We start from the raw sequence: 25,745 nt of genomic DNA, 5'->3' as shown, positions 1-25,745 counted from the left end.
TGTTTTTTATATATTAAATACAAAAAATGCCATAAGTTTTTTTTTCAACATTTTTCGTCACGCTTATGAACTTGATGACCGCAAGTGCGTTCGTCTCTAGTAGAACCTCCGTTTGTCATCGATAATTTCCGAGTGTATCGGCAGTGTGACCGTTGAATGAACATCTGCAGACACGTATTTATTTAGATGTTTTTTAATTACAAATTAAATAGTGCTTAAACCAGGTAGCGCAGCCAGTTGAAAAAGAGCGCAGCAGGCCCTCGAAATGTTTGCCAACCTGAAGAACAAGCTGATTGAGGAGGTGAAGGCGTCGCCATCGAAGTTCCAGCAATTTGCGAATGCTGCACAGGTATTTTTGGGTGCGGGGGCGGGGCGGGTTGCCGATGAAAAATGCAAATTGAGGAAAACATACGCACACAGACACGGAATTGCATGGGTGTGGGTGAACTGGGAACGGGGTCGCCAATAGTGCGATTGTAACCCATTTCTGGCTGCACAAGTGAAGTGACCAGCTGCTCATGATTTTTCCTTGCCCTTTTTTCCCAGGCCGCCGTGAGCTCATCGTCGAGCACAACACCCAATTCGGAAACGAACACCAGCAACAATGAGAACTTCTTCAGCATCACGGAGGAGGGTGAGTACTGAATGAGTCACCTGCGGTTCCCTATCTCACCTACCACGCATATTTTCACCGAGCAGACACGCCTCAGAACTCGCCTTATCGCATCCAAAAGCTGCCGGCCACAAGTGCATCCGCGCTGCGCGGCCGCTCGACCCAATCCCTAAACGGCTCCACCAACAGGTCGCGCAAGCTCTCCAACTCGTCCATGGCCAGCGACGTGTCCTTTCGCCTGCCCACCTATGAAGCGCCAGCTGTAAGTGATCGAAAAGCTGCCAAAATTTAAAATAATTATGCTTTTCTTCAGGTGTACCACTTGCAATCGGATCTGGACGAGACGAGCAGCGAGTTCGACGACTCCGCCTCAACAGCCCGGCTGGATGTGATCACCAAGGACCAGCTGTACGATGCGTACAAGAAGTCTCTTGATCGTTACCACAAATACCGCTGTCGGTACACGGATCTGGCCAAAAAGTACAAGGAACTGGAACGTGACAGCTCTAAGGCGCGGGTATCTATCTGCCTATCTAATCGGTCTGATTGATAAGCCCTGTGTAACTTATGTTTCCGATAATATCGCTTTGCAGTCTGTGCTGGTGGAAACGCAAGACAAGGCGCTGCGTCGGATCAGCGAGCTGAGGGAGCAGTGCACGCTGGAGCAGCAGGCCAAGGCGCATTTGGAGGAGGCGCTGCGCGTTGAGATGGACGACATGAGTTGCAAAATGCAGGCTTACCAGACGAAGCTCCAGTTGCTGGGTGAAAATCCTGAGAATATAACGGCGGCTTTGGAGCGAAGCGGCCACCAATTGGAGACGGAGCAACTCATCGACCTGGAGGAGTCGGCCGGAAAGTCTCCGCCGTCCGCCAATGGTAGTGTGTCCAGTGTGTCTGACTTACAGAGATTACTTAAAGAGCGAGAAGAGGAGCTTTTGGCCGAAAAAGACCACGCTTTGCGCAAGCAGGAGGAGGAGAACTTTCTGCTTTTGGCCCAGACAAAGCAGGCCATCCATACGGAACTGGAACTGAAGGACACCGAGGTGCGTCAGCTTCAGGAGAAACTCAAGCAGTTGGAATCTCAGCGAGAGTCCCAAAACAACGAAGCCAAGGAGCAGCTTAAAAAGCTCCAGGCCACAAAGCAGGAAGTCGATGCCAAACTTATGGCTACAGAGCACCTGCTAAACACGCTGAAAGGAAGCTATGCGACCAAGGAGCAACAGGTGGCCACACTCGAAGCGCAACTAGAAACCATCAAAATGGAAAACGAGCTGAAAATAAAAGAACTGCAGCAACAGAACGAGAATAAAAATAACCAGGCAAGCGATTCAAGTGAGCAACTGAAGAAGCTTCAAGCAGCCGTTCAAGATGCGGAGTCTCAGCTTCTGTCGAAGGATGAGCTTTTGGAATCTCTCCGAAGCGAACACGCAGACAAGGAGAAACTGCTGAAGGATCTGGAAGAGCAGTTGGGTAAATTAAAACAAGAAAACGAAAATATCTTGGATAAACTGCGAGAAAACAAGGAAAGTAACGATTCTCAAACTAACAAAGCACAGGATCAGCAAAAGAAACTACAAGCAGCCAAGGACGAAGCCGAGTCGAAGCTTTTGGCCATGGAAGACATTTTGCACTCTGTTAGGAATGATTACAAAGCACAGGAGGAGCAAATCGCTAAGTTGGAGGACAAATTGAAAACTCTTACCAAGGAAAACGAAGTGAATCTGGAAAAATTGCGCCACATTAATGAACAACGCGAAGCTCAAAGTACTGATTCCCAGGAGAAGATAAATGAACTACGTGCAGCTAAGAATGAAGCCGAAGCCAAACTTCTTTCCACAGAACTCAGTCTCAACGCACTTCAGGCCGCACTTTCAGCCAAAGAAGAACAGGCCGCATCCTTGGAGCAGAGTTTAAATGCGCTTAAAACCGAAAGTGAGCACAGCCTGCAGGACCTGCGCTTGCATAATGATCAGTTGCTTGAAATTGTCCAGCGGCATCAACAAAACGACTGGGAGGCTCAGCTCGGTCAGGCAAGAGAAGAATTGGCAGCTATTCAATCGCAACGGGAGCTACATGCTCTCGAGCTCGAGAAGAGTCTGGAAATGGAGCGCGAGTCTGTGGCCGCATTAAGTTCCGAGAAAGCCTCCCAGGAGGAACAGCATAGGCTTAAGTTGGAACAGCTACAGCGAGAGATTCAAATACTGCAGGACCAGCACGCGAACTCGGAGAGCGAAACGGTGTCTGCTTTAAAAGTGCAGCTGGAGGCTCTTAGCCAGGACTTGGCCACCAGCCAGGCCAGTCTATTGGCCAAAGAAAAGGAACTGAAAGCCAGCGGCAACAAGTTAAACAAGGTAAAGAAGCAACACGAGCAGCACCAGGCGAAATCAAGCGAGCAAAACGCTCGTCTTGAAGCTCTGCAAAGTGAGTTGGCAGATCGATTGAGTCACTCCCGTCAGGTAGAGAGCGAGAAGGAGGAGTTGCAGGCACGTGTCACTGGAATTCTGGAGGAGATTGGCACCATGCAGGCGCAAATGCAACAGGTGCAGGACTCACACAGCGAACTGGAACGGGAAAAGCGCAAACTGGAATCCCGCATCGAGTCACTGCAGCAGGAGCAAGTGGACAGCAGTGCCCAGGACGAAAGAACCTCAGCTAAGCTGGAGGAGATCCAGAGCGAAAACACCAAGCTGGCCGAACGCAACTGTCTGCTGGAGGAGCAGGCGAATCATTTGGAGTCCCAACTACAAGCGAAACAAGACGAGATCGGCAAGATTCAGGTGAAATTGCAACAGGTACTGGACGAGCACTCGAAGCTGCAAAATGCGCAGGAACTGATGGATCATGACCATCGGACGCTGCAGGATAAATGCGATGCTTACGAAAAGGATAAGTTGCTGACCAAAGATACTCTGGACTGTCTGCAGTCGGCCAGTGAGGAACTGCAGCGGGTTAAGGCCAATTTGGATCGAGATTTGGAGGAGCAGCAACAACAACTGCTAGAGCTAAGAGAACGACAAAGGGAACAGGAGCAGCAGCTGAAAGACCAAGCCGAGCGATGCGCAGAATTGGAGGCCCAAAACACTGAAAGTGAGACCCAGCTGCAGGCCACGATCAGCAATCTTCGCGAGCAACTTGATGCTTATAAGCAGACTGAACAGGGCATCCAGGAGAAGTTGCAAGCCACCAATTCGTCCTACACCACGCAAATTGCCACATTGGAAGCTCGCTGGAGCGCCGCCAATTCCGACGTTGAGCGTCTTCACGAAGCCAATGATGCCCTGCAGCAGGAGATGGAACAGTTGAAGATTAAGCACGGCCAGGAGCGCGAGGAAGTGAAGGAGTCCATAGCCCAGAAAAACCGACAGGTGGTGGAGCTCCAAGAAACCATGGCTATAAGGGATCGTCAGTTGCAGGAGAAGGTAGAGGCCTCAGACAAATTGGCTAAATTCGATGAGATCCTGATCGAGAACGAGTATTTGAATAAGCACACCAAGCAACTGGAGGCGGAGTTGGCTGAAAGTGCGGAGCTGAAGGATAAGCTGAAATCCCTGCAATGTGAATTGTACGTTCTGCAGGAAAAGGCCGAGCAGCATGCCGTCCAAATGTCCGAAAAGGAAACGCAGAGTGCGACGGCCACGGCAGAGGTGTCCGAACTGAAAAAGGCCATCGAAGAACAGGCGGTAGAGTTAACCCGCCAGAAGGAGCACGCAAGCTTTGTCACCGAGCAGAGTGATGCGGTCCAAAAGGATCTTCTTCAAGTTCAGCAGCAACTCCACGATAAGGAAATCGAACTTACAAAGAGCCATGATGAACAGGCCAGTCTGCAGGCTGCAGTCGAAAGCCTAAAGCAAGAGGTAACTAGTCTTAAGGACTGGTCCGCCTCCTCGGACTCCGATGGCCTGCGCAGCCTTAATGAGCGACTGCAGCGGGAACTGGAGGATCTTAAGCACAAGAGCGGCGGTGCGGAGTCCAATATGCAGCAGGAGATCGAGGAGCTGCAGGCTAACAACCAACAGATGGCGGAGCGCATCAACGAGCTGGAAACTCTGCGAGCCGGCATACAAGCACAGCAACTCCTCGCCAGCATGGCGCCCAAAAACGTCCAGGAGGCGGCCGCTGCTGACGAGAAGGCTGAACTGGAGACTAAACTCAAAGAGATTATGAACGAGGTGCAGGACGTGACGAATCGAAACCTGTTCTTGGAGCAAAAATGTGAGAACTTCCTGATTCTCGAACAGTCCAACGAGCGACTTAAGCTGCAGAATGCGAAACTCTCGCGGCAACTGGATGAAACTCTGGTGAGTTTATAACAGCGGTTTACCCTTTGATTCCATTGCTGATTTCTTCCTTTTTTCGGCCAGGTATCCATGCAACACAGCGAGGCTGTTCCGGCTAACACGGAATTCGAATACTTGCGCAACATCATGTTCCAGGTAGGGAATCAAACTAGATAATATCCAAGTATACAACCCTAACTCATATCTTCCATTCCAGTACCTAACTGGGAACACGAACAACGAGACGCTTGTCAAGGTGATATCGGCAGTGCTCAAATTCTCGCCGCAGCAGGCCCAAGTTGCCCTGGAAAAGGAGCATCAGCGGAGATCTCTGGTAAAGACGACTAAATGAGTTCCATACTACATCGTTACCTAACTCCGTACAAACACTTGCAGCTGAACAAACTGATCTAGCATGAACTCATGGCTCTCTACGGCGGAGACTGGAACTGGGAGGCCTGCCCGGTGACGCTTCTAGATCGCAATTGAAGTCGGAGTGATTGGCCCGAGATCACAAGTACCTTATACCTCACCTTAGCGCATGAGATGGGTGGTTCCGGCTGATTCTGCAGGCATTTCGAGTAGAAGAAGCGGCTGATGTGTGTGTATACCCCATACTAGATCAATGTTATTGTACAGTCCACGAATTAACTATAGCTACTTCTGTCCAAGTCCATGCTAAGCACTTTTGTACATTTTGATTACGCTTTCCTTTGTTTCCGGCATTCACTTGCTGCGATCCATGTCCCATGTCCCCCACTTAACCCCAACCTAACCTAAGTGCAATCGTTTCCTGTATTTTAGTTGTAAGTTTAAATTTGTAAAGATCCGCAGCGCAGTTGGCATTTAGTTTAATTCAAAATCTATACAAATACATACATAAATAAATAGTTGCAATTCATACAAGGGAATTTCTAATCTCTCGACGCCTTCCCAGTGGCAGCTACGTGACGGAAGTGTCTCCTTCGTTCCGCAAAGCAACGAATCATGGCCCGCGTTAACGGATCGAGCTCATAGTTGGGTCTGTAGTCCTTCAGGGCATCCAGAGTGTACTTGAATCCGAATCTCTGCAGACGTAGGCTGGCCTGCACGGCCGCCAGTTGAACATCAGATCGTGGCACTGCCACGAGAAGGCGCTTCAGGAAGCCCACGAAGGCGGAGATATCAGTATCCAGGGGTAGTGGTTTCAGAACCAAAGAGATGCAGTGGAGCAGAAGCACCAGCCGGGCATCGAACGAGTTGTTTTCAGTAGCGAGATCACAGTAACTGGTGGCGAGCGGCATAAGGTGTTCGCCCACCACGCTCTCTACCACTTTGAGATGTGGTGATCGGCGGCAGAAGAGCGCAAAGGCGTAACCCAGCTCCTCCTCACGGCCGGCCTTCAGCTTCCCCACGAGGTTATCCAACACCTGCTGTTTGGTGGGCTCAAATGGCTGGAAGTGGTATTCAAAGCGCAGCTTGGATAGCAGCAGCCGTTCGGCGCCGTTTGGATCCACCATCTCGTACTGCCGGCTCATCAACAGATGCTTGATCACTGTGATCAGGGCATCCGAGTTGTCGTACTCCCGCTGCTCGCGGTGGGGAAGCACAGTGGGAAATTGACGCAGCACCTCCAGCACTAGCGGCGGCATATCCCGGTCGAATAAATACAGAATCTTGGCCAACAGTAGTCGCACCGGATGCGCATACCCTGCTGACATGGTCGCCTGTAGATCAGCTGCCTTCAAGTAGAGCCGGACGTAGTTGAGAGCTAACTCGGTGGCTGGTCGCTCTTTGGGGTTGCGGAATAGGCGCTCCTCCAGTTCAGCCAAAAATCTCTGCGAGAAGTTTAAATACTTCAATGCATTCAGTAGACGTTCCACTGGACCATCATCTACGCCGATCTTGCAGATAACTGTTATCAAAGCATTCACGATTACAGCCTCACTCTTGGTCACCTTGTAGATCTCCAAGGCCAAGTCGCTGCAGCTGGATTCCAGCTGCATGCTCTCCTGAAGATATTTGCCTATTGAGGCGCACAATTGGGGTTGCGACTTTCCCAAAGTTTTCCTATTTTCTTTCTTAAGCTTTTCCAGACCCTTGTCCATCTTAAGTACATGTTGCACGATCGACATGGGTTGGTCATCTTCCCGAGTGCAAGCAGCTTGCTCCAGAGGAATTTCGATGGGCTGATGGTCAAGCTCGTCTATTGACTCCGAAGATGGCGAGGCTGGCGACTCCTCGCTAATTGAACAGGACAGCTTTAAAGGCTCTAGATTTATATCTGGCTGCCTGGCTTTCAGCTCTTCGTGCTCTAGTGGTTTCAAATTAGGAGTCGAATCCTTTCTCAAAGGCTCCGATCTAGTAATTGCTTGCTTAAGTTGATTCCTTATTTGTTCTACGAGCGAAATACCCTTTTCTGGACAGGTTTTCTGTTCAACTAGCAGTTGCCTCGCCTTCTGACGAGTCAAACGAACTTCCGCCGAGGGCGAAGAGGCTTTCATCTCACTTTGCGTTCTCCTTCGTTTTACGGGAACGGGCGTAGGCTGTTCCTCAGGCTGCCTAGTAGAGATTTGTTCGTCGATAACTAGGCCGTGCTCATCTTCGGATTCATCTGTTGAGTTTGGCGTGGCACAACTACTTGTGGGCTGCTCATTGCTTAAAGATTTAACTATTGGATCCGGATATTCAACGATCAAAGGCTGCTTTATGGTCAGTAAATCCGCTTTAGCTAATAAAGGTTCTTCATATGATTCTGCGGGAACCACAGCCGATGACTTCTGTTCTGATTCCTTCTCTTCTAGCTTTTCTTCTGCTTCGGTAACAGCAGCTTCCATCCCACGTTCCTCGTTTTCTTCCGATTCTGATTCACTGCCGAACAGGGAATTATTCTTTCGGTTTTTGGTGTTGCTTTGCTCATCCGCAGATATGCACTCCTCTTCGCTATCATCAAATTCTTCCGAATCACTTAGCTCGGAAGCCATCTGCTCTACGCTGGATTCGGATTCCATATCTGAATCACTACCAAATAGACCCGTTATTGAAGTCGGTAACATTTCGCCATCCTTTTTGTTTAAAAAACTTTTTGGCTCTTTGAAGGGTATCAACTCCATGACTGTTCCATCATTTAGGTTCTCCGAATTGGAGACACCTTTATCCAAGTGTGATTCAGAGTCTTCTGAAGCATTCACCTCAATTTCGTTTGGTTCACTTGAGGAATCTATTCTATCCTCTGCCAAAGAAAATGGATACGATGAAATATCTTTATTTGGGGCCAATTCTGTTGGGCTCCCAATATTTTCCCTTATCTCAAATGTTCTTTTATCCAAGAGCTTTTCAGTTTTATCAAGTTCCTCGTCATATTCTTTTAAAGACGAATCTCTTTCTTTTTGGACAGCAGGCAAATGATTTTGATTTTTATTTTCTGGCAGCAGGAATTTAGAGTTCTGCGCAGGGCTTTCCAAGCCTTCGGTAGCCTGGGCCCTACTAGTTTCTTCATTGTCTTTCTTTTCCGCGTTGGACGTCAACTGAAGCAAAAAAAGTTCTTCCTCATCCAGTTCCATTTCGAGATTATCACAGTTGGCCATGTTAAAAGTTTCCAAATTGCTTAAGAATTGGATTGCCGTTTCCGGCTTTTGTTCATGCTCTACTTCTAATGTTTTACTTGTTTCCAGATGTACTGTCTCCATCTCCAGACAGCTTCGCTTGGCCATCGACTTCGCTGTAGCAGACGCTTTGCGCTTTTTAGATTTCCGCTTTCGTTCTTTGGGCTTGGAGGGCAGGCGAATTGGAGTTACATGTCCTCCGTGACTGATGTTTGGCGACTCAATGATCGGATCCGTTCCAGCATCCATGCACTCAGTGCTAGTGGCGAAATCTAAAAGGAATGTGGACGTAATTAAACCCCTTACTGAAGCGTTTGGAATGGGTCTACCTCTCTTTTTGGTGCTTCCGCTGGAAGTCTGCTCCGTCTGGTTCTGCGTGCCCTCATAGAGCTCATACAACCAGTTGGTGAAATCCGCCTGGCTGACGCTGGGTGGCATATCCACGGACGGATTGGAGCGCCTCTGCAGCAGGGCTAGCACCATTTGGCCAAACACCTGCCACAGCTCCTCGAAGGCCTGCGGCGGCATATTGGTCAGGCAGCTTTGGTTTTGAGGTAGAAAGTTGAACAACTCCTTGGCGAGCTCCCTGGAGGACCTGGCCTCCTCCTTCACACTATCCAGCATTGTTCGTGAGGGCGGCCTCGAGGCGGACACCTTGATTTGTGTCGTTAGGTCGGCAATGAAGTCAATCTCGCGGTGTATATCACACAGAGTGGTGCAGGTCGCCACACTCGCTTTGGCTGGTATGTCCTCCAACTCAAACTCCTGCTGCAGATCGCTCAGCGGGCTCATGGGTTCAATAACAATATCATCCCGCCACGACAGCATTTCATCAAGTATTTGCCGGATATTTGGCAGGGGCTTGGGCTCAGGAAAGCAGGTGCCCACATCGTGATGTTTGATGAAGGAGGCTGTAGTGGTTCCCCGGGTGGTGGTAGTGTTTTTGTGCTGCGTGCCCTGGTTGCGGGTCTCTATCAGACCCTCCACCTGCACAGCAACGGAACAAAGTACGGGCTTGACCTTGGCGGCTTCCTCGTCGGTTTGCGTGGACTGGTTGACTACGGGCTGATGGCCTTTCCGTTTGTTCCGCGGATTGGGACTCTTTGGCGTGGGCACACTTACGTCTATCGTTTTGCAGTGCTCCTTTAGCTTCTTCATAATGTTCTGCTCACGCCGCAAGAGCCCACAATCGTCGCCCAGTCGCTGGGCCAACTGCATGAGTATGGACAGCACATCCTTCGAATCCACTGGCAAACCTCGCATCTGCAGCTGCTCCTGCAGATTTTCGCAGTTCCCAACCTGTGCGTCCAACTCCTTTTCCAGCTGTCCGCAACGCTCGCCGATCTGCTTGGCGCGCTTCTCCAGCTCGATCCTCTGCTGTTTTTCCTTCTGGTACAGATCCGTCACCTCTTGGGCGGTGCGCTGCAGGTCCGCCAACTGTTTGTTTTGGGCCTGGAGCTGTTTCACCTGGCGGATCAGCTCGTCGTTCTGGGCAATCCGTTCGGACAGCCGGCTTCGCTTGGCGCGCACATCTTGGTTGATCCTGGGCAGCGGTACCTGCTTGTACGGCGCCACCAGGCCATCTTGCAACGGGGCGGTTGGGCCCAGAAGTTGATCTATATTGAAGTCCGAGAAGTCGTCCAAATTCATGTTCCCGCAGACTTGTTGTTGCTGGATTTCACGTGGTTGTGTTTTCAAGCGCCACTGCGAATCTAGAACTTACAGAAAGCAGTGAAATTTCTCATTTTCAACACAGTTCGCTAGTCGGGCTCTGGTTGGACAATATTCGGCCTCGAATCTGGCTGACTTAATACACAAAACAGAGAAATAAAATAAAATCCGCGTTTTTCTCTGCAGCCGGTCACTAAAACATTTCCCTTAACGATAACCCAGTACGGGACTATCGATATACATGTGGTATATTTTTATGCCAGCTCGTTCTCACTACTACGTTTTGGCTCGGTCACACTTTACCTAAAATTCGAGTTTCTATTGACAAAAGTTAGTTAAGTTTGAATTATTTTTAGAAGTTAATTTTGAACTGATGGTAACCATACATCATACAATTTGTGTCCATTGAAGGGAAACGAACATACACTAAATCAGTGATTTTTCCTGTATAAGTACCAACCCTATGGTTTGTATGGATTTTTGACTCACAATTTTGGAAAAAACCATTGAGAACAAAAATTTCCAAAAATTAGGAACAGATCCAATTAACTTTCAAAAATAAGCCGAAGGTGACGTTAATTTGTAATTTATTGTTTTCCGCAAATTACTTAACGTAGACAAGCTTAGTTTTTTGATAAGATTTAACTTCCAAAATTTTCTTCCGCATGCCGTGTTCAGTACCCCTACCAAAGACAATGGTATCGAGTATTCATCGATTTCAGTTCCATCCCTAGCAGTTGCGGAAAATAAATAAAACTACCAGACTATAGACGATTTTGCTGAAAAAGACACGAATTAAGCACACAACATGGCCGATGTAGACGACGGGTCCGAGCTGCTGTTCTTCGACACTTTCTCGCACGAGGAAGTGACGGTAAGTGCCTAGAGAAGCCTCTACGCGGAGTACTCGCTAACCCCCACCACCGTCTCTTCATAGGACATAAATTTGGATTTGGTGCAGTTTCCCAAGCCGGTCTTCATTACACAGGTGCGAATCATTCCCCTGGGCGCCCGGGTTCAGGCGGACTTTCCCGGTGGCGTTCGCCTGGGCGCCACCAATCCCTCCAAGTTCGATCTGGAGTTCTTCGTCAACGACCTGGGTATGCCGGCTGCGTCGGCATTCGAGAACCTCGGCCTGCTGCGGTACAACCAGAACGACTGCATTCATCTGGACTGCTCGCAGGAGAAGATCGTCACCGACGGCCTGGTGCTGCGCGGCTGGTACAGCACCATCACACTGGCCATCTACGGCATCTTTACCAACTCGGTGACGGAGCCAATTGCCAGTCCGACGCTTCCCTGCGAGCCCGTCGGTCCGGAGATAACCAACCTGAGTGGCGAGGTGCTCCTCCAGGAGGATGTGCTGAAGGATGAGTGGCAGGAGCCAATGCCGGCCGAACTGCTGACCGCTCACAAGGGCAATGTCAGCGATTACGATCCGGAGGACATGGAGTACGGCATGTCGCGGGATCATTACCACCAGCACGCCGAGGAGCAGGAGCAGCGAGAGATGCGACGACTGCGTCGGTCCACACACTCCACGGATCACTCACCGCCGCCGCCCAGAAGATCGCACACACATTCGGAGAGCAACGACAGGGAGTACATCAGGTGGTAAGTGGTTAACTCTTCTTTATATTAAATTCAATCTTATCACAAACCATTCATTGCAGTTCCCGCGACAAGGGCTCCAGGGACTGGTCGCGTTCACCGGAATACTCCAGCCATCGGTCGCGTCGCAAGCGCTCGGAGAGATCCCGCTCCGATGTGGACGAGCACAAGTGGCCCAGAACCCCGCCTGCATCGATAGACTCACCGACACGTCCGCGTTCGCCTGACACAATGGACTACGATGATGAGGACTCGCGCTCTCACTACAAGATGCAGTCATCGCACTACCGGCACTCCTCTGAGTCACTGCATCGTGGTGATCGGGATCGCGACGATGAAGACCGATCATGCACGCCGCAAGAGCAGTTTGAGCCAATTCTCAGCGACGACGAGATCATCGGCGACGACGAGGAGGACGATGCAGTGGATGCGGCTGCCATTGCGGAGTACGAGCGGGAATTGGAGGCTGCTGCAGCCGCTGCTCCTCCGGCCATCGATGCTTTCGAGCCATGGCAGAAGCCTCTGTTGGTCTTTGAAGGGGACATGGCTGCCCACTTCAGCAAGGAGCTGGAAACTCTGAAGCTGCTCTTTAAGAAGCTGGTGCTGCAAACCCGTTGTGAGAATGTGGCAGCCTTCAGCGAGGAACATGGCGCTAGTGTGGACGAAAGGGAGCAATTTGTGTACTTGGGTGAGCAACTGAATAACCAATTGGGTTACTTAGCCCAGCACTACAGAAGGCGGAACTTTGTTCTGCAGCAGTTCTTCGGAAACGATGAGGTACATCTGCGCCAGGCGGCTAATGTGCTGCAGATTGCCCTGAGCTTCCAGGCGGCATGCATGCAGCCACAGCCTGCTTTTAAGATCCGTCATATTAAGCTGGGTGCCCGAATGGCTGAACTTCTGGGCAGTAGCGAGGATCTCTTCCAGCACTTGTTGAAGGAACACAAATTTGATACATTCGAGGCGGTATTCCGGCTGTATCACGAACCGTACATGGCTCTGTCCATCAAGCTGCAGCTTCTTAAAGCCGTCTACGCCCTGCTGGACACCAGGATGGGCATTGAACACTTCATGGGAGCGAAAAACAACGGCTATCAGATGATTGTAGAAGCCATCAAGACAGCCAAGCTGACAAGAACGAAGTACGCACTGCAGGCGATCCTAAAGAAACTACATTTGTGGGAAGGCCTCGAGAGTATACAGATCTGGTGCCGTCGCCTCTTTGTGGACCGAATAATCATACCTGGTAATCGCGACCAAATGGAGGACACAGTGATAACTTGCCAGCAAATTGAGTTTACCTTCGAGATGCTGATGGACGCATTGTTTTCCAGCCAGCTGAGCTACTTGCAGCCGCGCCGTTTTCTGCCTGTGTCCAAGAAGTTCGAGGTGGTGACCGATCCCACGGCTCAGCGCAGCTTCGGAAATGCCCTTCAGTCCTACTTGGGACAAAACTCATTGGCGGAATCTCTGCTGGTCATGTTGGGAAACTGCAAGGAGTTGCCGGCCACGACATATCTAAGCATGCTAGATTTGATGCATACCCTTTTGCGCTCGCATGTCGGCATTGATTACTTCGTGGATGATGCTTTTCCTGTAACGCAGACGATTGTGGCCATACTGCTGGGCCTAGATGAGGTTCCTCGGAACCCAGAGGAGAAGGAGGAGAAGCCAGAGAAGTCGGATTCAGAAGACAAAGTAATGGAGGTCGAAAAGGAAGCTGTGGAGGCTGGAGGCGAGAAGCCAACTCCAACAACGGCAGACGAGGAGGGAAAGCCAGTTACAGCCGCGATTCCCGTTCCTCCAGCTCCAGCTGCTGCGCCTCAAGTGCGGCCCAGGCCGATCCTTCGCCCAGTGCTGCCACGCCTTGCCAGATTGGGTATCGAAATGTCGTACAAGGTGCAGACGCGGTACCACCTGGATGCCATCGCTTACGCTGCCGCGGCTCCCGAATACGATGCGGTCAAGTTGGCCACTCATATGCATGCCATTTACTCGCAAACGTGCGATCCTGCTGGACGGCAGCACACCGTGGAGGTGCTGGGCTTGAATAACAATCTCAAGATCTTCATGGATCTGATCAAGAAGGAGCAGCGCCTTCAGACGCAACGCCAGCTGAGCTCACCGGGCACGAAGTACAAGAGCCCGGTGTTGAGCTATGCCGTGGACATGGTGGACTCTTGCGTCCGCTATTGCGAGCAGTTGGACTACCTTATCGAACATGGAGGTGTGATCCTGGAGCTGGCCAAGAACCACGAGACCTTCGAGCCCTCGGTGTCGGCCGTCTTGCAGGAGATGTACGTGTACATGAAACCGCTCGAGGCTATCAATGTGTTTGTATATGATGACATAATGCCGCTGGTGGAGGTGATAGGCCGCTCGCTGGATTACCTGACCACATTCCCCGGAGACCTGATTATGGCCCTGCGGATTTTGCGATATCTCGCCATAAGCAAGCCGCTTGCCGGTCAAAAAGCTCCTCCTGTGACCGAGGAGCTGAAACATAGGTTCGTGGCCCTGCAGCTGTACGCGGCGGATGGCGTCCAGCTTTGTATTCAGATCATGGAGCGATTATGCGCATACTTTGAGCAGCCGGGTGCACACGCTCCAGCCCTGATGACCATCCAGGGAGTCCATTGCTGTCAGATCATGCTGCCCACGCTGCAGATCCTCCGGGAGCTGCTCTCCTACGCGATTCTGTGCAGAGATGGCACCTACAAAGACCTCACAGCCATAGATCACCTGGTGAAAGTTTACTACTTGCTCTACTACTTTCCCACGCGCTGTCAGGCCGGTCCCGAGGTGGAACAGTGCAAGATGGAGGTCGTCCAGACCCTTCTGGCCTACACCCAGCCGAATGAACAAGACGAGGAGTCGCTGCACAAGTCACTGTGGACCCTGATGGTCAGAGAGGTGCTTAAGAATGTCGATGGTCCCGCGCACTTCATTCCTGGTAAGCTTGACTACAAAAACCATGCACATCATCTTATAACTTCTTTCGTGCAGGACTGAAACTTTTGGCGGAGCTGCTTCCGCTCCCGTTGCCGATGCCCCAGCCGCTTTGCGACCAGTTGCAGCAACAGCACAAGCAGCGTTTGATCACCGAGCGGAAACTGTGGTCCGCCCACTTGCATCCACAAAGCGGACAGATCGCCAAGCTGGTGGAGGCACTTGCTCCGTCCAGTTTTCCGCAGCTGTCCGAACTACTGCAGCGAGTTTGCATGCAACTGTCTGACTTGGCGCCCAACATGACGCTGCTAATCGCGAAGACGATCACGGAACTGCTGTGCAATGAGTACCAGACATCCAACTGCATTCCGACCACCAACCTGGAACGGCTGCTTCGTTTCTCCACTCGCTTGTGTGCCTTCGCTCCTTTAAAGAGTTCCATGCTCTCCATACTTTCCGGAAAATTCTGGGAACTCTTCCAGTCGCTGCTGGCACTGAACGAGTTTAACGACGTGGTATCCAACTGCCAGGAGGCTGTCCATCGCATTCTGGACAGCTTCCTAGACTCGGGTATTTCGCTGATCTCGCACAAGAGTACGGCTGCGCCCGCATTAAATCTGGCTGCCGCACTGCCACCCAAGGAACTCATTCCGCGAATCATCGATGCAGTCTTTAGCAACTTGACAAGCGTGGAGGTCACCCATGGGATTTCAATTCTAGCGGTGCGCAATCTGGTCATCCTCACAGAGCACGAGTAAGTTTTGAGTATGACTGCGGTTTTAAAGTTTATAATATCTAATATTATCTATTTCGCCAGCTTCACCTTTTACCATCTGGCGCAGTTGCTGAAGCAAAAGATCACCGAGTTCCAGGCGTGGATGGAGCGCGTGATCCTTCACAACGAAACGGTGGAGTACAATGCCAACATCGAATCTCTGATCCTGCTGCTGCGCTCTCTGACCCAAATTGAACCGCCGCCCGCCATGTCGGCCATGCCACACCGCACTCTGAAACTGGGAGCCACAGAGCTCGCCCAGCTGGTGGAGTTCCAGGACATTGAGCTGGCTAAGCCACCGGTGCTAAGTCGCATTCTCACCGTCATGGAGAAGCATAAGGCAGTGGCCAATGAGGCGGCGCTGAGCGACCTTAAGCAACTGATTCTGCTGCAGGCCTCCAAGCAGGAGGTTCTGGCCGGAATCAGTACGGAGACGCCACCAGATCCTGAGGGAGAAGCCAATCCATCTGCCAGCAGCTGCAGTGGCTCTCTGACTGTGGAACCCTTCCTGCCACAGGCCGAGGGCATTGTCACACAGTACGAGGCGCGTCCGATCTTTACGCGATTCTGTGCCACCGCCGAGAATGCCCAACTTACGGCTCGGTACTGGCTGGACCCGCTGCCCATAGAACTGATCGAAGACATGAACGAGCCGATCTACGAGCGCATTGCCTGCGATCTCACGGATCTGGCAAATGTGTGCCTCAATCCGGACTTGAATGTGGCTGGCGATAGCAAGCGGGTCATGAATTTATCCGGCTCGCCCCAATCCAATCGGGAGATGACGCCGACGGCGCCTTGTTTCCGCACGCGCCGAGTGGAGGTGGAACCCGCTACTGGTCGACCCGAAAAGAAGATGTTTGTTTCGTCTGTAAGAGGTCGTGGCTTTGCTCGGCCACCACCCTCCAGGGGAGATCTGTTCCGCTCCCGACCGCCCAACACCTCACGACCGCCATCCCTACACGTGGATGACTTCCTGGCCCTGGAAACTTGTGGCGCCCAGCCCACAGGACCCACCGGCTACAACAAGATACCCTCCATGCTGAGAGGCTCCCGGGTGGGACGCAATCGGGGATCTCGCATCTCGGCAGCAGCTGCCTTCAGGTGAAGTGCACAATTACCACTTTGTTGGATGTCGCTAATGGGCTATTTTACTCGTTCAACAGGCAGAAGAAGCTAATGCGCATTGGTTCGCCCTCTAGCTGGGCAGAGTCCTCCGGATCCTATCGGTCTGCCGCGGACTCCCACTTCAGCAGCAGCGATTCGCACTATTCGTCGCCCCACTACAGTGGACGGCCGCGTGGACGAGGTCTGCGTTCCAGGCCATCCTACCTGAGATAGGAGGACGTTGCAGCCCATCCCGGTTCTCGATTACACTTCCCGTACACTCAGCAAACGAACTAGATCCTAAGAACCAGATGGATGCTGGCTGGGCAGTTGAATTCCATTACTTATTAACGTGCTGATTGTGCTGACTTTGTATTAGTTCGTTGTATTTTCCCACTTTGTATGTAAGCTCAAAGTTAATGTTCCGTAATTACACTGTGCAAACGGACGTCGTGCGACTCCATGGGCAGCTCCTCGTTGCTGACTATCTGCTCGTTGAGCGACAGCGCCATCAGCGAGATCTTCTTGTGCGGATACTTATCCGCGTGCTGCTTGAGGAACTTGTCGTAGTAGCCCATTCCATGGCCCATCCGAGCTCCGCAGCGGGTGAAGGCTACTCCGGGCACGATGAAGAGATCGATGCCGTGCCCTGCGGTAAACGAGTATCGGTTTAAAAGGAGCCCTGGGGTAATCTCCAGCTCCACTTACCATTGGTCATGGCATCTTCGCGCGCCTCCTTGAAGTCCGGCTGCTTGATGTTCCACTTGGTCAGGGGCAGGCTCTCGTACTCGTCCATGCCGCGCAATCGCACCATCTTCATCCTGCTGCCCTCGTAGGTGGGCACGAAGACCATCTTCTCCAGGCGGAACATCTCCGAAATCAGCGCCGTGGTGTCCAACTCGGAGGCGGTGCTCAGGTAAATGCTCACTCGCTGCGCCTGCCGGAAGACTTCGCTTTGCAGCACCTGTGCGATTCGAGATTAGTGATAGCCGATTCCAGATTAGTGATAACCTTAAGGGCCAGCCAAGTGTTACCTTGGAAGTGACGGCCTGCGACTGCCGGGCGATGGCCTCCGCGTCGATGCCCTTCAGTGCATCCTTAATGCGCTTTCGCAGCGCCACCTTCAGGCTGTTTTGGATCGTGGCTGCCATTCCCGCTGCTGGATCATCCACTGCACACTCGTGCGAACCGGTGCGAACTGTTTCCATCTGCCTGCGCTGTCCAGGCATCAGTAGGTCGCCTCTCCGCTGTCCGTTATCAGCTGTGCTTACACTACCACGCTCTTATCAGTCGGCTGCTTCGCTTTGGAGCCCTGTTCGTAAACAAATGGAAGTGGAGCGGTCTGGGGAAAGCTTGGGCTTCAAGTGGGTGACCCCAGGGGCGATCAGCTGATCAGGGATGGGAGTTATCATGCCTCCAATACAAAGCCAGAGGCCAAATAAACTTAATGCGTGCGCTATATTTGGAGTACCATTCCCATTAAATACAATTCAGACAATGCAGTCATGTAATAGTTAAGCTAGTGGAGTTCCACACTCCTGGTTGGGCTCACTTCTTGGGAGCCTCTGGTGCCTTGGGTTCCGTTTTCGTCTTCAGGTTCTTCAGCTGCTCCTTTTGCTGCAGGTAAACTAGTTAGCATTAGTTTCTGTGGAAAGTAGTGTGGTAAGATAGTAAGATTCCATTACCTGCTTATGGAAGAACTCCTCCTCGCGGGCAGCCTCCATTTTGCCAAAGGATCCGCCCGCCTCCCGAATGGATCCCCCGCCACCGCCCCCCTTGCCGGCTCCACTGCCCAGTTCTCCGATCTGCGACATTTTCAAGTGCCTGCAATGGGATTCGAAAACGGTTCTAGAATCTTACGCAACTGCGCTCCAATTCGCGAAACCTACTGAATCTGCTTGGGATACCAGCGCTGACTGAATCGGCGCAGTGTAAACATGTTTGCCTTTATAGAATCGGTTTATATAGTATAGTTAAGCTATATATAAGGGATGATTTGCCACTGCGATTTCGCCGACTTGTGAAAACAAACTGCTGAAAATTGGACATGAGCGCAGCTATAAATACTTAGTGGGGACGGAAATAGAAACAATCACTTCTTCTTGGGGGCAAAAAACTTACATTTTAATTCACACACCCCAATAGGTTTTTATTGCTAAAAGAAGGAAGATTAAGCTAGAAATTCTATTATGTTAAATGTGGTTAAACTTTGCAACTAACAATTTTATTGAGCCGTGCCATGTGGATAAGTTTGATGATGATGCGCCTGAAGGAATAAGTGGATGGCAATTAACATAAACAATTAACTATTTGGTGTTCTGGGGATTTAATTTATGTTCCAGTTCTGTGGCATTTTTGAGGTCTTTGGGGTCTTCTTGAGCACGGTCGTGTAGTACTTTGAAATCATCTGCGGTCTGAATGTAAAGAAAGTGTATTTGAAATTGGAACTCGGACTTTAGGTACCTCGTTTAGGAAGAAGGCCTCCTCGAGCAAATTCTTGTGCTTGTTCATGGAGGTAGTGCTGCCCAGAGAGGCGTGGTCCAGGGTCTTCTGGAACTCATCCCAGTTGGGCAAGTAGTCGCCGTGGTCCTTCTTGTCCCGCATCTTGTCCATGAGGTTCTGGGTTAACGAAATGAAGTACTCCTCCTCCTTCAGACCGCCCTGCAGCTTGCCTAGTCCGCCGCCCCACAGGAAAACACTCGGGGGCTTCTTCTCCTCAGAGTAGAGTTTCTTGGGCGTCCAGCTGAGTCTTTGGGGATTCGAATTGGAAGTTATAGAAACGTCTTATTGGCAAACGCAACTCACTTTTGAGTAAGACCCACGCTCAGTCTACGCTGCAGTATTCCGGCACAAAACATTTTTGCACTTGAGAGTATGGAAGTTACAGATTTTTCGAAAAATCTGGACAAATTACAGGATATCAACGGCTGAGTCTAGACTGATAGCTTCAGATGGAATATGACACGGTTGCTTTCTAAAATATTTGGCTTTGATATACGACAAACGAAACGAGACATATTTGTATAATCGCATGAAGTGATACAACGACCTCTACAAGCTAGTGTTATAAAGAATAAATCTTTTATTAGCCCAAGCTTATAAGTTAGTTTGCTTAAAGATTTCGGTCCTGATTTTCTTATTAAAAAAAAATAAATATTTGAAAAAACGTTGAAAAATAAATATCTGGCAACTCTGCGCATTAGTGTGACCACTTTTGGGCGAGCTGATAAAGAGTGTGGTATTTCCAGCTACCCTGAGCCAGCCACACTAATCGGATTGTTTTGTTTTGTCGGCCGATTTCAGCCGTATATATCTGCGTATATATCGTTCGATTCCGGCTGAAGTACGCACCATGGCCTTCCTGTACCTACTGGGCTGGGTCTCTATGGGCATACAGATCGTGTTCCTGACCCTATCAATTGGTGAGCTGTCTCCTCGTAGTTAGACTTGTTAAATTGCAACGTCTGCAATTGGTTTTTTTTTCCAGTGGCTGGTCTATATTATCTGGCGGAATTGGCCGAGGAGTACACGACGGCGGCGAGGAAGTGCATCCTCTTCCTGATCAGCTTCACAATCTTCGTCTACATCCTGCTGATGCTCTTCGAGGACCTGCCGTGGAGCCTCATAATCTGCGGATTCGTGGCGCAGGGCTTCCACCTGGGCATCATGGGTGGATTCCCCTTTGTGCGCCTGCTCTCGCTGCCGCTGCTGGGCTCCTTGGCCATGCTGGTGGTCAATCACTTCCTGGCATTCCAGCACTTCACCACTGTCTATGTGCCTTTCACCCAGGTGAGCCCATCCCCTTGTGTATTGCATAAATCATTAGTCATGGAAAGCACATTCGCTGCGTATATTATATAGCTTGGGCTTGTTTCGATGTATTCATGTTTTTGGCTCTTGCTCACATTGCTGCAAAACATAATATATTGCTATGATATAAACTGCATTGTATTGTATTGCTTGCTTACATCAAATTGTATCAGTTTGCTTACATAGCACTTGAATTGAACCCCAGCAAGGGCTTATACTTCAGAGCTTAAGTTCAATTTGTACTTGCAGGTGCTGGCTTACTTTACCATCTGCCTGTGGATCGTGCCCTTCGCCCTGTTCGTCTCGCTGAGTGCGAATGACAGTGTCCTGCCCACCACCGTCAGCGATCAGAGCCGGCGCAGTCCGGATGTGGTCAGCAATTACTTCTCGCGGAACAAGAAGCAGGGCCTGCTGTCCCTGTTCCAGTATCTGAAAGAGGCCCTGCTCCCTGGGCGGACCAAGAAGGCCTTCTAGGTGTAGTTTATTTAATGTTTATTTATTTTTGTGGCCGCAATTCGAGACAAAAGTATACAAAGCGCATGTGAACTACGTTTACGCCTTGACATTCGCCATTGACTAATGTATTTGTAGTGGAACCTATTGAAGTTAAGGGCTAAACAACGAATAGGAGGGTTTGAATAAGAACGCAGATTATTGAAATGATATGGAGTTATCTATATGTGCGTGATTTCAGTTTTATAGGTCACCTTTTGGGGAACTTTTGACGAATTTCGATTTTGTACACGCATTGAAGAAACTGAATAAACCACTACATGAAACATATATCATGTACTAATTAGATATTAATAAAATCATCGTTTTTGTTGGGTAATAAGTCAATATGTATTTAAATTCTTTTCAAATGGCAAACATTAAATTTAAGGAACAATTCGGTGAAAGATAAATGCAAAAAGCGATCCCCCAACTTCGCTCAAGAAACCCTACTGCAACTATTTATTCTGGACCTTGACCTGGCCATCGGCCATGCCGTAGTAGCACTTGGTGGCCATGTTCACGAACAGACCCGTCTCCAGGACGCCCGGAATCAGGGTGATGGCGCGGTTGACCTCATCCCAGTCGTACTCCCGGTTGGCGATGAACTTCCAGTCCAGCAGGAAGTTGCCATTATCCGTGACGATGGGTCCCGCCTTCACCTTGGCCATCCGCAGAGAAGCCTCGCCGCCAAAGAGCGCCTCGATGTGCAGCTTGATGGGCACGTACGCCATTGGGGCCACCTCGATGGGCACTCCGCGGCACCACTGCTCCCCCAGACGGATGGAGTTCTTTGTGTAGTCGGCCACCACGATGAAGTGCTTGGCGCAGGAGGCCACCACCTTCTCCTGCAGCAAACAGCCGCCGCCGCCCTTGATGAGCACCATGTGTCGGTCGACCTCGTCGGCCCCGTCGATGGCCACGTCTATGTTGGGATTCCTGTCCAGATCGCCCAGGTTGAGGTTATAGTCGAGGATCAGATGGCGCGCCTGGTAGGACGACGGCACGCAGATGAGGTCCGTCAGCTCACCCTCCTTCCACACGCGCTCCGCGATGCGCTGCACGGCGTACACCACAGTGGACCCACTGCCAATACCCAGAATCTTCGTGTCCTCCGTCACCCACTGATCCACAGCCGTGCGGGCCGCCGTCTTCTTGGCCGCGTCCAGAGCAATGTCGTCCATCTTGCGTATCTGGGAGTGGAGTGCCGCTGCGCCGCGTAAGAGATCTTCGCCGAGAAGCTGAGTGAACCGTGCTGGTTGGACGCCTCGTCGCAATAACCCAGATAACATGTGGTTAACAGCTTCGGTTTCAATCGCAACTTCAATGTCACAGAGATCAAGCCGCCGACTGGGGGATTTGTGGTGTGGCGCTAGGGATTTCCCGCTGTTGCGCCGCTGCCAGGCTAACAGAGCTGTTAACAGCGCGCGAACTGTTAGCTATTCGAATTGCGTGAAATACGCGTGAAATAGTTAAATACTTCGATTTCTTCACTCAAATGAAAAGCACAAATGGTTGCTAGATTAAAATCCGAATTTGAAATTGAAAGCGGTTCTGTTTACGCATTTTATTATATATCATTTATCAATGTAAAGATTACAATAAGTTTGGTCTCACAACGAGATGAGCTTTTAAAAATGGATTTGATATAAACCATATGTGTTCTTAGTCTACTTTTAATGGGTAAAATTATCAACATATAGATTTTCACGAGGGTCCAGCAATTTCTTGGACAAATCGTATGTCACTACCTTGGGGGCAAAGAAGCCGCCGTAGCCGGGACGTCCCTTGTAGTAGATTCCCAGCCCGGCCAGTGGCACTGCCTGTTGGGGTACCACCTCCTGCACATCCACGTAGGGAAAAGTGTTCTGGGCCGCATCCTTCAGTTGGCTGAAGCTGACGAAATCCATGTACTGGTTGTCCTGGGACAGCGGCAGCGATGGCAACTCCGAGGCAGTGGGCAAGTCGCTCTCCTTCAAAATCAATCGCTTGCGCTCACCCTCGAGATGCGAGTTCTGATTGCCCAGCCAAAAGCTCGTCGTCTGCGGTTCGATTAGTTGACCGGTGGAGAAGTTGAAGGAAGTGAAACGCACCTCCAGGTTCAGGTGTTTCTTGAAGACACGGAACCGGAATCCTGTGACCAGACCGAGATGTCGGACTCGATGGTGTTGCAGTTGTAGAGCCTTCCCTTGCAGGCGGGCTGCTGGCCACAGAACTCCTCCTCCGGCTGGTAGCAGCCGCTCGAGCGGGTGTCATGGTAGTCTGGGCAGCTGCTGCCGCAGCTCTGGTTCGGATTCAGGTTGATTTCGTTCTCCACAAAGCCCTGCAGCAGACGAGTGACACGGTGATAGGTCTTGCCCTCCACATGCTCGTTCTTGCCGGGATCGCAACGCCAGTACAGCCGGCTGCTGTCAGCCATGACCTGCTGGAGAACCCGCTGTGCTTGCTGGATGCGCTTCTGGTGGTTCCGTCGCATTAAATGCATTTCCTCGGTGAAGTTTCCGCGACCGGCTTGGCGCAGCAGCATCCAAGAGAGCTCCATCAAGCTGTAGCCCTTCAGCTGCGTGAAAGTGGCCTTGGAGAAGAGCTGATAGGCGAACTGCTGGGCGGACTGCCTGGCCAGACACATTTGGTCCGGGGACTTCTCAAAACTGGTTGTCAATGCCGAGAGCAAAGAGTGCGTGTAGTCCAGTATGGGGTCAGTGGAGTCACCGGAGTACAGGCTCTCGTGGTGAGCTTGCAGCAGCCAGGAGAGCGAAGAGGAGCTGGGTTGAACGCACCAATTTGCGAACTGGACGAGAGTGGTGGCCTCCAGCGAATCCTTGTTACGTTCGTAGTCGGCCAGCTGATCGTATCGAAAACTGATGGACTTGGTAAAGTCCTTCCACTGGTTGAGCCGATGCAGTAACTGGTTCTTGTCCTGCAACTCCCGCATCAGAGTCTCAATGGTCAGAACGGTGTTCCTCGCCTGCTGCTCCTCCAGATTGCGGATATTCCCGGAAACCTCCTCGAGCTGGCCTATTATCTGGCGCTGATTGGCGTAGATCAGGGCGCCGGCGGTGACCTCCGCCACCGGGACCTTATTGATCAGATCCCACGATTTGAGGATGGAGTGTGTGACATCCTGGATCAGCCGGATGATGTCCAGGGTTTCCCGGACAGCCCCTCCGGAGCCACGTGACGTCACCACGCAAAGTGCGCAGCAAAGCAGCAACCACTTCATGGTCTGCAGGAAGTACAAAAAAAAGTTCGTAGCGTGGATTAAAACCTTGTCAGCACTTTTAATGGAGAATCGCCTTTCCCAGCAAAATGCCTCGCCAGCTGCAGATTTTTATAATTACTCACTTTTAAATAAACTTTGGAACTATAGCCTCGGCCAGACAATTGCTATATTTGCGACCGATCACTTCAAAATACTTCCTGAAACTGAAAAGTTCGAGATTCGCTTCACTTGCATCATTTGGTGTGCCTTTAAACCGAAAATCCGGGAGTCAGTATTTATAAGCACTTTTGGAAAAATCTAGTATTATGCCACATACAACATTTATTTAAAATAGAGATAAAAAGATAAATGTATTGTAAGACATACATTTATAAAACACATATTGTATTTCCTAACAAGTAGGCCCACCTTTTATTTTGTTTTTTATTACATATAGAGCTACTATGCCAAATCAGAATGCCAGAAAAACTATTTACGTCTTTCAAACCAAATCCTTGACCACAAAAATACCATAAAACGCACGGAATACTTTTCAAAAGTGACTTGCACTCGGTCAGTGTGCAAAGTATGTAGAAAAAAGGGGAATCCCCCACAAGCAAAATGTACAAACAAACACAAACACACATGTACCGAGAATATTTGAAGAAATTTAATACTTTTAGTGCACAAAGCGAAAACTGTTGAATGCCGAGCGATAGAGCTGAAAAGCAGAACACAATCACAAAGGTGATTGCAATTTTCCTCTAGCCAGGCGGCAGCAGCGGAAAAGCTGGAAAGCTGGTGAGCGGAAAAGCTGGAGAGCGGAAAACCGGAACATAAGAGCCACGTGAATGGCTTGACCAAGACATAAAGATATGGAAAAAGGAGCAAGGAGCAAGGAGGGGGAGGCAGAAAGAATTTGTGTTAATGGATTTCACTTTTTAAGAAATAAATTACTATCTCCGGCCGGAGGGGAGAACCGCAAACAAAGTCCCAAGCAGTTTGCATGATTGGATGGGATTTCGAGTCATTAGCAAAAAAGATGCCGCCTCAAAGGCAGCCGGAATGCAGGAATGTGGGATAATCCCCAGATGGGTATTACAAGGTGCTCAAAAGGCGCGGGATAGACTCCTGCATCGACAGCTGCCACTCCACCAAGTGGAATCGCCGAACATGGAGCTCTATTATTGCAAGTGGGCGTGCCACAAAAGCCGCCCAAAGTAAACACCAATTAAGAGCAACACAGAGGGCTCAGCCAAAAAATTAAAATTGTTAATTAAAGAAATGGGCATTGTTTAATGCGACCCATGTGAAATGTTCCGGGGCCAACACCTGCACCCGCCTTCTCTGCACTCACATACCCCTGCCCCACCACCTCCGCCCCTCTCGATTACTCGTGGAAAAACATTATACATGAATTAAAAAACATACATATACATATGTGCACACGCCCTTTTTGGGTGCCTGAAACTGGGAATACCCTCTACTTTGTGTGGTGGCAAAACATTTCCATGCAAAAACCCATCAGTATGAGTGACTTTAAGAGGCGTTTGAAAATGAAGTAAGCTTCGAACTTGTAGGCCTGCAGACATAATCGATTATAATAATTTAGCTGCCCGCCCAATCGAAGACATCTTCATTATTCCCAAAAGGG

The 25,745-nt window shown here is 50.3% G+C and overlaps 9 protein-coding genes across 10 annotated transcripts; 3 read left to right on the top strand and 6 right to left on the bottom strand.

Annotated features, from left to right (window-relative positions):
• Positions 1-134: 134 nt before the first annotated feature.
• LOC120444549 (myosin-9) lies at positions 135-5,791 on the top strand. The gene is made up of 8 exons (XM_039624299.2): positions 135-349; positions 547-634; positions 700-875; positions 927-1,130; positions 1,207-4,911; positions 4,975-5,046; positions 5,108-5,224; positions 5,287-5,791. Exons 1-8 carry the CDS (start codon positions 266-268, stop codon positions 5,302-5,304), a joined length of 4,464 nt encoding a protein of 1,487 aa, XP_039480233.1. The 5' UTR covers positions 135-265; the 3' UTR covers positions 5,305-5,791.
• LOC120444550 (little elongation complex subunit 1) lies at positions 5,725-10,380 on the bottom strand. The gene is made up of 2 exons (XM_039624300.2): positions 8,804-10,380; positions 5,725-8,746 (listed from the first exon to the last, which is right to left on the bottom strand). Exons 1-2 carry the CDS (start codon positions 10,122-10,124, stop codon positions 5,805-5,807), a joined length of 4,263 nt encoding a protein of 1,420 aa, XP_039480234.1. The 5' UTR covers positions 10,125-10,380; the 3' UTR covers positions 5,725-5,804.
• Positions 10,381-10,821: 441 nt separating this feature from the next.
• LOC120444548 (protein virilizer) lies at positions 10,822-17,035 on the top strand. The gene is made up of 6 exons (XM_039624298.2): positions 10,822-11,019; positions 11,083-11,759; positions 11,819-14,709; positions 14,763-15,459; positions 15,523-16,584; positions 16,647-17,035. The coding sequence occupies exons 1-6, from the start codon at positions 10,954-10,956 to the stop codon at positions 16,819-16,821; spliced, it is 5,568 nt and encodes a 1,855-aa protein (XP_039480232.1). The 5' UTR covers positions 10,822-10,953; the 3' UTR covers positions 16,822-17,035.
• On the bottom strand, positions 16,953-17,959 carry LOC120444553 (5-formyltetrahydrofolate cyclo-ligase). Its single transcript, XM_039624303.2, has 3 exons — positions 17,622-17,959; positions 17,296-17,551; positions 16,953-17,236 (listed from the first exon to the last, which is right to left on the bottom strand). The coding sequence occupies exons 1-3, from the start codon at positions 17,814-17,816 to the stop codon at positions 17,004-17,006; spliced, it is 684 nt and encodes a 227-aa protein (XP_039480237.1). The 5' UTR covers positions 17,817-17,959; the 3' UTR covers positions 16,953-17,003.
• A 67-nt stretch (positions 17,960-18,026) lies between these two features.
• LOC120444556 (ATPase inhibitor A, mitochondrial) lies at positions 18,027-18,631 on the bottom strand. The gene is made up of 3 exons (XM_039624305.1): positions 18,477-18,631; positions 18,273-18,411; positions 18,027-18,204 (listed from the first exon to the last, which is right to left on the bottom strand). The coding sequence occupies exons 1-3, from the start codon at positions 18,524-18,526 to the stop codon at positions 18,136-18,138; spliced, it is 258 nt and encodes an 85-aa protein (XP_039480239.1). The 5' UTR covers positions 18,527-18,631; the 3' UTR covers positions 18,027-18,135.
• A 158-nt stretch (positions 18,632-18,789) lies between these two features.
• LOC120445466 lies at positions 18,790-19,560 on the bottom strand. 2 transcript variants are annotated; one of them, XM_039625912.2, is made up of 3 exons: positions 19,393-19,560; positions 19,051-19,336; positions 18,790-18,994 (listed from the first exon to the last, which is right to left on the bottom strand). In XM_039625912.2, exons 1-3 carry the CDS (start codon positions 19,443-19,445, stop codon positions 18,914-18,916), a joined length of 420 nt encoding a protein of 139 aa, XP_039481846.1. In that variant the 5' UTR covers positions 19,446-19,560; the 3' UTR covers positions 18,790-18,913. The 2 variants fall into 2 exon arrangements, with proteins under 2 accessions (XP_039481846.1, XP_039481845.1); XM_039625911.1 differs by having other exon boundaries at positions 18,790-19,001; positions 19,393-19,553.
• A 275-nt stretch (positions 19,561-19,835) lies between these two features.
• Positions 19,836-21,209, top strand: LOC120445465 (protein TEX261). The gene is made up of 3 exons (XM_039625910.2): positions 19,836-20,009; positions 20,075-20,376; positions 20,647-21,209. Exons 1-3 carry the CDS (start codon positions 19,940-19,942, stop codon positions 20,869-20,871), a joined length of 597 nt encoding a protein of 198 aa, XP_039481844.1. The 5' UTR covers positions 19,836-19,939; the 3' UTR covers positions 20,872-21,209.
• A 6-nt stretch (positions 21,210-21,215) lies between these two features.
• Positions 21,216-22,321, bottom strand: LOC120445464 (ribose-5-phosphate isomerase). The gene has a single exon (XM_039625909.2). The coding sequence runs from the start codon at positions 22,179-22,181 to the stop codon at positions 21,348-21,350; it is 834 nt and encodes a 277-aa protein (XP_039481843.1). The 5' UTR covers positions 22,182-22,321; the 3' UTR covers positions 21,216-21,347.
• Positions 22,322-22,424: 103 nt separating this feature from the next.
• On the bottom strand, positions 22,425-24,376 carry LOC120445463. Its single transcript, XM_039625908.1, has 2 exons — positions 24,235-24,376; positions 22,425-24,115 (listed from the first exon to the last, which is right to left on the bottom strand). The coding sequence occupies exon 2, from the start codon at positions 24,110-24,112 to the stop codon at positions 22,991-22,993; it is 1,122 nt and encodes a 373-aa protein (XP_039481842.1). The 5' UTR covers positions 24,113-24,115; positions 24,235-24,376; the 3' UTR covers positions 22,425-22,990.
• Between the last annotated feature and the right edge of the window lie 1,369 nt (positions 24,377-25,745).

This window comes from Drosophila santomea, chromosome 2R, assembly GCF_016746245.2.
Source record: "Drosophila santomea strain STO CAGO 1482 chromosome 2R, Prin_Dsan_1.1, whole genome shotgun sequence".
NCBI lineage: Eukaryota > Metazoa > Arthropoda > Insecta > Diptera > Drosophilidae > Drosophila > Drosophila santomea.
This window is presented reverse-complemented; position numbering and strand designations above follow the sequence as displayed.

What these genes read in the sequence shown, in the direction of transcription:
- LOC120444548 (XM_039624298.2), top strand. Translation starts at nt 10,954, where the DNA reads ATGGCCGATGTAGACGACGGGTCCGAGCTGCTGTTCTTCGACACTTTC. An exon ending in GACAGGGAGTACATCAGGTG is followed by an intron (nt 11,760 to 11,818) that starts GTAAGTGGTTAA and finishes CATTCATTGCAG; the next exon opens with TTCCCGCGACAAGGGCTCCA. An exon ending in GTCATCCTCACAGAGCACGA is followed by an intron (nt 15,460 to 15,522) that starts GTAAGTTTTGAG and finishes CTATTTCGCCAG; the next exon opens with CTTCACCTTTTACCATCTGG.
- LOC120445465 (XM_039625910.2), top strand. Translation starts at nt 19,940, where the DNA reads ATGGCCTTCCTGTACCTACTGGGCTGGGTCTCTATGGGCATACAGATC. An exon ending in GTTCCTGACCCTATCAATTG is followed by an intron (nt 20,010 to 20,074) that starts GTGAGCTGTCTC and finishes TTTTTTTTCCAG; the next exon opens with TGGCTGGTCTATATTATCTG. An exon ending in TCTATGTGCCTTTCACCCAG is followed by an intron (nt 20,377 to 20,646) that starts GTGAGCCCATCC and finishes TTGTACTTGCAG; the next exon opens with GTGCTGGCTTACTTTACCAT.
- LOC120444556 (XM_039624305.1), bottom strand. Translation starts at nt 18,526, where the DNA reads ATGTTTACACTGCGCCGATTCAGTCAGCGCTGGTATCCCAAGCAGATT. An exon ending in TGGTATCCCAAGCAGATTCA is followed by an intron (nt 18,412 to 18,476) that starts GTAGGTTTCGCG and finishes ATCCCATTGCAG; the next exon opens with GCACTTGAAAATGTCGCAGA. An exon ending in AGGAGTTCTTCCATAAGCAG is followed by an intron (nt 18,205 to 18,272) that starts GTAATGGAATCT and finishes GTTTACCTGCAG; the next exon opens with CAAAAGGAGCAGCTGAAGAA.
- LOC120444549 (XM_039624299.2), top strand. Translation starts at nt 266, where the DNA reads ATGTTTGCCAACCTGAAGAACAAGCTGATTGAGGAGGTGAAGGCGTCG. An exon ending in GTGACAGCTCTAAGGCGCGG is followed by an intron (nt 1,131 to 1,206) that starts GTATCTATCTGC and finishes ATCGCTTTGCAG; the next exon opens with TCTGTGCTGGTGGAAACGCA. An exon ending in GGCAACTGGATGAAACTCTG is followed by an intron (nt 4,912 to 4,974) that starts GTGAGTTTATAA and finishes TTTTTCGGCCAG; the next exon opens with GTATCCATGCAACACAGCGA.
- LOC120444550 (XM_039624300.2), bottom strand. Translation starts at nt 10,124, where the DNA reads ATGAATTTGGACGACTTCTCGGACTTCAATATAGATCAACTTCTGGGC. An exon ending in CGGAAGCACCAAAAAGAGAG is followed by an intron (nt 8,747 to 8,803) that starts GTAGACCCATTC and finishes CATTCCTTTTAG; the next exon opens with ATTTCGCCACTAGCACTGAG.
- LOC120445463 (XM_039625908.1), bottom strand. Translation starts at nt 24,112, where the DNA reads ATGAAGTGGTTGCTGCTTTGCTGCGCACTTTGCGTGGTGACGTCACGT.
- LOC120445466 (XM_039625911.1), bottom strand. Translation starts at nt 19,445, where the DNA reads ATGTTTTGTGCCGGAATACTGCAGCGTAGACTGAGCGTGGGTCTTACT. An exon ending in AGCGTGGGTCTTACTCAAAA is followed by an intron (nt 19,337 to 19,392) that starts GTGAGTTGCGTT and finishes GAATCCCCAAAG; the next exon opens with ACTCAGCTGGACGCCCAAGA. An exon ending in AGGCCTTCTTCCTAAACGAG is followed by an intron (nt 19,002 to 19,050) that starts GTACCTAAAGTC and finishes CTTTACATTCAG; the next exon opens with ACCGCAGATGATTTCAAAGT.
- LOC120445464 (XM_039625909.2), bottom strand. Translation starts at nt 22,181, where the DNA reads ATGTTATCTGGGTTATTGCGACGAGGCGTCCAACCAGCACGGTTCACT.
- LOC120444553 (XM_039624303.2), bottom strand. Translation starts at nt 17,816, where the DNA reads ATGCCTGGACAGCGCAGGCAGATGGAAACAGTTCGCACCGGTTCGCAC. An exon ending in CGCAGGCCGTCACTTCCAAG is followed by an intron (nt 17,552 to 17,621) that starts GTAACACTTGGC and finishes CGAATCGCACAG; the next exon opens with GTGCTGCAAAGCGAAGTCTT. An exon ending in CGAAGATGCCATGACCAATG is followed by an intron (nt 17,237 to 17,295) that starts GTAAGTGGAGCT and finishes CGTTTACCGCAG; the next exon opens with GGCACGGCATCGATCTCTTC.